Source organism: Branchiostoma belcheri, unplaced genomic scaffold, assembly GCF_001625305.1.
Source record: "Branchiostoma belcheri isolate BF01 breed outbred unplaced genomic scaffold, Haploidv18h27 scaffold86, whole genome shotgun sequence".
NCBI lineage: Eukaryota > Metazoa > Chordata > Leptocardii > Amphioxiformes > Branchiostomatidae > Branchiostoma > Branchiostoma belcheri.
This window is the reverse complement of record NW_017804531.1, coordinates 15,734-25,352: the sequence shown is the minus strand read 5'-3', so window position 1 is coordinate 25,352 and position 9,619 is coordinate 15,734. Positions and strand designations below refer to the sequence as shown.

The 9,619-nt window shown below is 41.4% G+C and overlaps 1 protein-coding gene across 1 annotated transcript; it reads right to left on the bottom strand.

Annotated features, from left to right (window-relative positions):
- Window positions 1-1,818: 1,818 nt before the first annotated feature.
- On the bottom strand, window positions 1,819-9,619 carry LOC109487103 (solute carrier family 13 member 2-like). Its single transcript, XM_019791073.1, has 15 exons — window positions 9,464-9,619; window positions 8,323-8,468; window positions 7,739-7,854; window positions 7,190-7,329; window positions 6,672-6,741; window positions 6,374-6,419; window positions 6,088-6,245; window positions 5,430-5,549; window positions 4,968-5,060; window positions 4,376-4,498; window positions 4,118-4,215; window positions 3,527-3,645; window positions 2,872-3,033; window positions 2,233-2,370; window positions 1,819-1,953 (listed from the first exon to the last, which is right to left on the bottom strand). The coding sequence occupies exons 1-15, from the start codon at window positions 9,588-9,590 to the stop codon at window positions 1,819-1,821; spliced, it is 1,791 nt and encodes a 596-aa protein (XP_019646632.1). The 5' UTR covers window positions 9,591-9,619.

Sequence of the window (9,619 nt, the reverse complement as noted above, 5' to 3'; positions counted from 1 at the left end):
TGCTAGGATAGATCAAGACTTAAATGTCTTCTGTCGACAACTGGGGCCAATAGCAATGAATTTATGACATTGGAATTCTGTACAGTAGCCTATTCCATTCCGAGTTTCACTTTATTATGTGTGCACATATATTATATAGTCGAGCCGTATATAGGTTTTTAGCCACAATGACAAACATTTATTTCTTGCACTTCTGTATCAAGTACAGTAGCAGCATCATCACTGGACAGCGTTAAACAATGTTTAGAGTTAGATGTTGAAAGGCTAGGTGTAAGTTACAAGCCATTCAGTGTAATATAGCCAGCTGCCTACAAAGCTGGCGTGTTACGCCGATGGACGGTTATACGGGCTATAAAGACACAGAAATATGTAAATTGACCAAACTCAGCTCTTTATTTGACTAGTGTTAGATCAAGATAGTGATGCAGTGTTGTCTATGTTCGTCTTAAAATTATTTTCAAGTAAAATTTAACATTGCAACCTCAATAATAACATCAACAAATTATGACAATATCATTATATAATACATTGTACATGTACTTGCAGTTATTTGACAATAGTGAGGATTTCATGAAAGAAAAATAAACGTCAAAGATGAACAGGGAGTTTTGTCATGCTTGCAAAATGTGATGAAAACAGCTGACACGCCTACTTAGCGCAGCCCCTTCAAACAATCGGCCTGCAAGCGTTGAATGTTTACCACACAAGCAACTGGATAGATGGAGTCTACCCAGAACTTTCTTTGAATAACAATTTCCTTGTGTATCTGATATCCCACTACCCGGATGTCTATACCTAATCATCGACATGTGTTGGTTTATTCAAGGACGTTCTACAGAAACTGTTACGTTATAACGGTAACTAGACACTTGTGATATTACTGTATTTTAAATAAAGAACAGAAAACATACCGATATTTGTGTCTCCATACGAACGTTGGTTGCGAAAATGTCGTGCAGTCTTCCAAATTTTGGCGCTTGACCCCAACCATGGGTCATGACCCTGAGTCCCGCCAATGAGCAAAGAGCTACCCGATTACTCGGATATTGTCGCCATATTTCTGATGGTAGTATTGCATTTACACATTTTCATCCTATTCCCCGTTGATTAATGAGCTGAAATCATTATATTTACCGGTTTCAGAGGAAAGACAAAAATGTAAAATAAACACACAAAACACATTTAACTATTTACTGAGAACCTGTGTGTAACGTTATATACTTTGCAGACAGTTTTTGTTTTACAAAGAGGTAGAATTTTAATGGATTTAAGCACAAGCAAAGCCCAACGTTCAAAGTGCAGAGAAATATCTTTTCGGTAGGTGGCGCTTTTTAACAAGTCTATCGATGGCTCTGAACAATCCTGTCAGACCCAAAGACTTGTTTATGGACCCACTTTAACACTTTATTGACATTCCTAAGTAAGAACAATTACTTTTTGAACGTTAAAAGCAAAACAACGGAATCCGATGTTATAATGACAATGACAATGTTATAAAGAAAATCAAAAAGAAATGCTGACACTACGGTTTGTTGTAGGTTAAAACGAATTTATTGTTAAGACTGGGCAAAAAAAGATACATATAAGGATCATATTCATTTTATTCCTTATTGCCCACCACCCTTAATTTTTTCATGGTACACCTCAAAGTGTAGCCGTGTCGCTAAGTAACTGACCGTAAACTGATTCTGCAGGGTATACCCGGGTTTCGGCCGGGAAAAATAGTCACTTGTTTCTTATTATGAATGTTTTACCCATTGTATGTTGCAGTTAGCCTTTGGGCATGAATTTGCAAAATAAACATCTCTATAAGGCCCTTTAAAAACAGGGTGTGGAAGTATCATTAGCCCATGAGGGGAAGGTGTTGATGTCATAGATGGGAACTCCCAGGGTGTTGATCATGACCATGAGAACCAGCAGGCTTGTCAAGTTCATCAGGAATCCAGTCTTTACCTGTGAGGTTTAGAAGAGAAACTGTGTTATCGGTACAAGAACTGCATCTGTATCTGTATAGCCTGTATAACAGCTCTTCGACATAACACACCAGCTTCGCCAGCATGCGGTGTGGCGGCAGCTGGCTACACAACTCAAAATATGAAAATGAAGGAATCATTTTTGTTGCCAGCCATGTTTTTTTTGCATTAGATTTGGAGTCCGCGGAGGATGTCATCCATAAAAAGTTTATGTACTTGCTGTGGCCTGACGCAAACTTTACCGCAAAGCAACCCTCACCATGTCGGACACTTTTATCCCTCCGTATGAGAAAACGATGGCATTCGGCGGCGTTGCCACGGGCAACATGAAGGCAAAGGAGGCCGCAATGCCTGCTGGGACCATCAGGAAGTACGGGTTCACACAAACTCCTCTCGCCTAAGGAGGGACATAATCAATTAATCAATCAACCAATAAATAAATATCTTTCTGTTCAGAAACCTGAGCAATGGGTGTCAATTTTCTATTCAATTAAAACAAATTATCACCAACTGAAGATATCTTTCAGAATCAGAGAATGTAATACATTTACAGAAAATTAAAAACTTATGCAAGTGATGTCACAGAGTAACTACATGTAGGTCATAAAACCTTCATCCTTTTTTTTTAATAAGGTTCAATTAATATATAGTTAATCCCAGATTTTAAACATCTTGTCACTAAGTTTGATCAATTTAAATGTCATCTGTGTATTGTCATAGTCATTGTCATTGTTAATGTTGTCCTGCATGCTCGGTCATTACTGGCTGGCATGACCTGGAGTTCTTGTATATTTCTTGTTCACTGAATAAAGAATGATTTACACACATATGCTTAGTTTTGTCGCCTTGAAGGATGCCTTAGCTTTGGATGCCTTGAAGGAAAACGCGTATGTCCTACCATTTGCGCCAGGATGGGAATGAAGATGCTTGTAGCTGTGACATTGCTGGCCACCTCTGTGAAAGCGGCTACTCCGATGCACACAATCAGACACATGGTCCATCCCTCGATTCCTGCAAGTTTGCTGAACTGCTGCCCCAGCCAAGCTGACAGGCCAGATTTCTGGAAGGAAAGAAAGAAAGCAAATATAACTAGCTGCCGCCACGTTATACCTGTGAAGCTGGTGTGTCACACCAAAGACGGCTATACCGGCTATACAGATACAGATAAAGATACAGAAGTTTCTTGAACAAAGTATTATTATAATCAAAACATTAGCAAATTTTGTATTTCATCTGGTTTAGGGCGACTGGAATTCTGTGCAAACATGTAAACTCAGTCACAGGCTTTCAACTTCAGCGAGACCTAGCTGCAGTAAGAGGTAGTGCAGTCAGAATTGTCCCATAAATGTAGAAGATTCTTAGGACAGTAACAGTTGTAACTGTTGGCAGGTGAATAGCTCTTGGTTGTGTGGGAGACATAGAGTGGGCAGACCACACAATCTCTGTAACTGGATGGGGTTCATTGACGACATCCCTGGGGCGGCCGCTAGGATTTAGTCAGACAAGTGTTATCTGTACTACGATGTATGTGTGATTTGTGCTGAAAGCCTTACCTCTACCCCGTCAGCCAGTGCGAATCCGCCCCCGAGCAGCAGCACGATGTGCCACGGCATCTTGGTGTGAACGGTCGGCCAGTCTAGCAGGCCTGGTACCGGACCGGGCTTCTCTTCATCTGCAGTAAATGCCAATGCTACATGTAAGTTGTCAACGAGTGCTGTCTCTGATTTCTCTTATGATATATGATGCTGTAAGTATACTTTTTTGTCATAAGTGTTTGTATGTATTATTTCTGTTAAGTCTTTATCAATTTCTGTCTGCTGTAAATGTGTGTTTACATGTAAGTTCCTTCCCGCATAAAGTGACACATCATGATCAGTTTTTCTACATTTCAATAGCCCTTAGGCCACACACAACAGTGCAATCAGTACAACAGTCCACTGTTAGTGGTGTGTGTTCAACTACCATGATACTCTTTTAAAGGGAAATGCTTAAAGCAGAGAAAGCAGCATGTACCATTTTTAAAGTCTTCGTTTGGTCAAACTCCCGACCTACTGAATGCAAGGCGAGCACTACTCTACCCACTTGGCCATTGCACCAGTTTTAAGCGTTGTTAGCGAAATGCAAAATGTTACATATTATCATACCGTCTTTGCTGCGACAGCAGAGGAACCTTGGCGGTCGGGACGGGAACACGAACAGGGCAAAAGCTACCATCATAGTGGCAGTGGCATCAGTGACGTATCTGTAGAGGAGGGAGCAAATTGTCTTACACGTACATTGCAGAGAACTTTATTGCACGACAATTGTGCATGGTACATCAGACAACATAGCACACACACATAGTCAGACTTTAGCAAGCATTACATTGCATTTGGTAGGAGTTGAATTCCGTGCGTACGCACCCCGGAGTGAAGAAATATGTCCAACCAGCCTGCTTCTTTCCCAGATCCACAAATTTCAAGTCCCGGAAGAACCACAGGAAGACCAGGAGAACGAAGTGGAAGATCACAGCCCCCTCTGCGAACCTGTAAAGACAATAATCCTCTAGAAAAAAAACACAGATTCCAGCTGTGCATATTTTTCACTACAACGATGTAGTCGATGGCTTGCGGGTCTATTTGGTTAAACTACCTCCACGGAAGGTAAACATATTGCTTTTGCTCCGTTTCTTCTTCCCTCTTCAAATAAGGTCAATGACCTGGACCTGACGGCTGTCACCATAGTAACTGGTGCTTCAGCAGACACCCTGTGGTGTTGGATTACATAATCTAGCAAGTGGCAGGCAAAGTTTCTGGCCCCGGTCACCATACATATGTTGAATGTGTTTGAGTAAGAATAAACAGAGCTGCAGTTTGTTAGGCTACACCATTTCTATGTGAAGTTAAACCTTAAAGTTTTTAGTTAAAGTTTCTTTCTTTTCTTGATTAAGACAGCCATTGGGAATGCATGAAAAGGCCATTGAAAATGCATGACAAAAGCAGTTTTAAGACTTACGAGATGGGTCCAAGTTCGTTGTAGGCTTTCCTGATGACGTCTTCTGCACCGCCTCTCTTCTTCTGACCACAGCAGGCGCAGTCTCCGGCACAGCTGTGAAGGCAGTCTGTTACTCTTAATATTAGGTACATTTGTGCACAAGTTCTGGCACACACCATGTAGCCTGGATGCCAACCAACCCCTATCCAGAGATCCTGCCATCTATTTATTTATTTATGAAGATTGACACTAGACTATCACCTATTCAAGATGTCAACCCTGACTGTAAAGTTTGAACCACTTACATTGGGAAGGACCCCTGCTCTTTTTGACAAGTTTTTAACAACCCTAACCACAAGACCACCTTGCCACCGTGTCTGTCATCCAGGATAATACAGTCAGCAATATTACCGGCAAGTTTTTTTTTCCATTTCGGGAACCTAACTCAAAAGATTAGCATTAGCTCATCAAGGAATGACTTACCTGCAGCCGACATAAATACTACTGAGCCACAACCAGGCCAGGAACAAAGTGATGACCATCCCAGGAGCCGCGAAGAAAAACCAGGTGGCGAAATCTATCCCAGGACTGTCAGGAAAGATTCTACATACAGAAAGAAAAGTATAATTATATATATAATAGGGTTATTGAATCATACTTATAGTCCTACTCGTGTTTTGCCGTCTTTTATTACAATTGAATGCTTCTGTGCAAAATGTAACGTTACATACTCTTGTATCAAATGCAATTTCAATGCCAGCAGGCCACATTTGCAAGCAACTGCATAATGTTTGCCTTCACATGATGTAGACTAACATACTGCTACTCTGTTTATTCTTAACCAAAAAATTCATATACATGATTGTATGTTGTGACACGATTCCAACCCTGTCCTGCAACTTGCAACATAATGTAACCCAACACCACAGGGTGTCTGCTACAGCACCAGTTACCATGGTGACAGACATCTGGTCCAAGTCATCGACCTCAAGTGTTTTAAACAGAAGAAGATACAGAGCAAAAAATGTTTTCCTTCTGCAAAGGTAAACATAATTATCAACCATACTCTGTAGTTATCTTGAAAGAGGAGAACGGTAGCGCATTTTGGAAGTAGATTGATATAGTGTAGTGTCAAACATACATTTCCATCTGTTCAGAGACAATAAGGTTTGGTGGTGTGCCAGTAAGAGTGGCTGTTCCTCCGATGTTGGCTGCGTAGGCGATACACAGCATCATTCCTTTCTGGACAGACTTGCGACGAGACGATTCCTTCTCGGTTATCACTACAGGCATTTCTTTCTATAAAAATACAAACGATCATTCAAATAAACAAGTATTTCTAAGGTTCACTTACACATGATGTAGCAAAAGAGATCTTTGAAAATGTGAACCTGTAAGAAGCAAAAGATCGGCTCTTTGTGTCTTACCTCTTGATCTGGTGTTATAGCGTCACCATTCTCTGCTGCTAAACTGCTAGAAAAAATGAACACAATGTGACATATTGATGTACCTACAGAATTTGATAAGGTAAGATGTGTGGGTATGAGTGTTCGTGTGTGTGTGTGTGTGTGTGTGTGTGTGTGTGTGTGTGTGTGTGTGTGTGTTTGTGTGTGAGTGTGTGTTTATATGCATAATTGTGCACTTTGATACGATCTACACTATTGCGCAAACGTCAAGATATTTACAAAAATCAATTCTGTTTGACGTCTATATTCTAAGACTTACTCATACTCAGGTGGCATGTCCTCCACATCAATGGTGTCCAGCTCAACAGCTTGATTGCTTTCCCCTTTCACTGTGTGCAGGGATGTACAAAAGAAAGCCAGCGTCAACTTCTAAGTTAAGCCCTGTCACACATTCATGAACTTGGCCTCGAGAACGCTAGCCAAACGCCCGCTGACCATGGTTAAGAGTGGGTCGGCTGGTGTTTGGTGAATTCGGCTACAGTGGCATTCCTTAACAACCCTAACCACAAAACCCCCCTAGACCACCTTGGAACATTGTATTTACCCTTTCGTGGACTGTCCTTTGCTCCATTAAAGGAACCGATAAGAGTCTGAGTAAAATGACTCTTTTTACACAACTAAGTCTTTTAACCCATCAGAACTGCCCTGAGGAAGGTGACGGACGGTCACCGAAACATCACCTGAATATAAAAGACTTGGTTGTGCTAAAAGAGTCAGAGCTTTACTCAGTGTCTTACCAATCTGATGAAGCTATTCACGGAAACAATAAGACATCACCTTCTTTAGCCGGTTGGTCTTCCTCCTTGAAGAGTTCTGCCAGCACGGCGGCTCCTATGGGAGTCATCATGGCGGTGGTGGCCGTGTTACTGATCCACATAGACAGGAACGCCGTGGCCAGCATGAAACCCAGCATCAACCTAGATTAGATACAGCAACAATGTGTCGCTTCACATTAAACAAGTTTCATTTTTTTTTCTGAAAAATTTTATCAGGTTGGAAGAACATAAGATATAGGCCACACACAACCAGTACTTCTTTCACCTTGCTTAGGAGAGGTACATGTAGAACTCCAGTCAGAAGGTCTGAGTAAGGTGTCTGATAGACATTGAAACATAAGCAAGGTGAGAGAATTACTGATTGTGCAAAAATTCCTTCATCCAAGCTTTGTTTTCTTTTAGTTTTCAGGCTATGGAAAAAAAACAATATGGGGAATACAGCCTGGCCAATTTGAATCTGTCTTTGCAGCCACCCATAGATTTACCTGGAGATTAGAAGAAAAAGATCTACTTGCAGATTAGAAATAACGAAACTTTTAGAAGCACCTACCATCTTGGCTGCGACCCAACCAGTAGCAGCACCCTGAGCGCGATCCTCTTGTGCAGGTTGACATGTTCTATAGCTACTGCCACCATCAGGCCGCCCAGGAACAACACGTTGGTGTCCTGTATACACAGGGCAGATATCAGTACGTAAGTCAGTCACTGACATACAACTCCAATGCTAGAGGGGAAAGCTTCATAACTTTCTCTCCAAGCAGAGGTTTGGGTTTTGGCTTATTTTTGGCGTGTTTTCAGGCTTTTGTTAATCAGGGTTTCTTTTTTGCACTTGTATGGCTTTTTTTACGCCAACCCAACTGGTGTAAAAATAGATACCAGACTACAAAAAAAGCCTAAGATCACGTCAAAAATAAGCCAAAACCCAAACCTCTGCTTGGAAAAAAGCTGGAACCTTTTGAAGCACAAACTTACAAACTTCCTAATTGCTATGTTGCAGTAGGAAGTTGGTCATGACGTTATGAATCCTGTCCGCTCTTCAATTGCACTTATAACAAAACAACTGCTGCCAAGGACGTTGCGGCCACAAACTACACTTTAGCCACAACATGCAGTTTCATTTAGTACAGTTCGTACCTTCAGGTAGTTCTTGCTGACGTCCCCAGATTTCTGTACCCCCATGACAGGGTACAGTATAAGCGGGATGAGGGCTGTAACAGCCAGAGGAACCACCTCGAACATCCAGTAAAACGCCATGATGATCACCACATAGGCACATGCTGCTTGCTGTGAAAACAAGGGATATCAGTGTAACAGTAACTGTTATAGATGTGTGTATGGGGCATGTGTGGCGTGTGTGTGTGCATGCGTGTGTGTGTGCGTGTGTGTGTGCATGCGTGTGTGTGTGCGTGTCTGTGTGTATGTGCTTGTGTATGTGTGTGTATGTGTGTGTGTTTGTGTGCACGTACACTATTGTGTCAAGATAACAAATCAGACATGTGTCAATACTTTAAAACGATTCTCAACTACCTCGTTTGGCTGGCTATTGCCATACCACCTAGGGGTCATTGCCCTAAACGTAAACACTTGGTACTAATCCCGGTATTGCATCTGTTATTTGCAGGATCAATCGCATAATCAATGAGTTTTCCACAAAATATGCTCTACATCTATCAAGCTATGCAACATGTTATCAAGGGTGTTGATGGCAAGAATTGGCAGCTTCTACGAATGACTGTTTGTGGTGTAGAATATTGCTCACAGTGTTACTTTGCTGAAGTGAAATGCTGGTGATTACATACCACATTGAGCAAACACAGTCGCCCTGAAACCTATTTTTAAAAGAAACTGTGTCATGTAAATAAGGACATTGGGCCATGTTGAGGTCAGTGCTTAGAAAGGACTGGATGAGTTTCTTCTATCTTGTCCATATATTGAACGTTTGTATTGTAGACCTGTACGCTGATTTGTTTGTCCCTTGAACTTTAAAAGGATAGTTTAATCAACACATTCACCTATAACATATAAGGTACAAACTATGCATAGAATGGGAGCACAGAAGAGAAACAATCATAGAATTTGTCTGGTATAGAAATGCTAGTATCACGCCATATGCTAGTTTCTGTAAAAGTATCAAACACAGATTGCTACACAGTCAGGTTCCATAATGCCAATACCTACTATTAACTCTTTAAATTTGTTTAGTAGGCTTACAGTCAAGCCCCATTTAAAAGTGGTGCAGTCTACAGATCTAGTCCAACTCTATCTGGGTCTTAACTTACCCTGTAGAATTCCGGCTCAGCCACACCAAAGTATATAGGCAGCGGACATGCAGCGATTGGGACAAACCAAAATATGACAGACGATCGGAAGGCCCACAGTTCTTTCAACACGTTGTAACCCATCTTGCAGAGAATCTAAATGTACCGCCCTA

What these genes read in the sequence shown, in the direction of transcription:
- LOC109487103 (XM_019791073.1), bottom strand. Translation starts at nt 9,590, where the DNA reads ATGGGTTACAACGTGTTGAAAGAACTGTGGGCCTTCCGATCGTCTGTC. An exon ending in GACATGCCACCTGAGTATGA is followed by an intron (nt 6,420 to 6,671) that starts GTAAGTCTTAGA and finishes CATTTTTTCTAG; the next exon opens with CAGTTTAGCAGCAGAGAATG. An exon ending in CTATAACACCAGATCAAGAG is followed by an intron (nt 6,246 to 6,373) that starts GTAAGACACAAA and finishes GTATTTTTATAG; the next exon opens with AAAGAAATGCCTGTAGTGAT.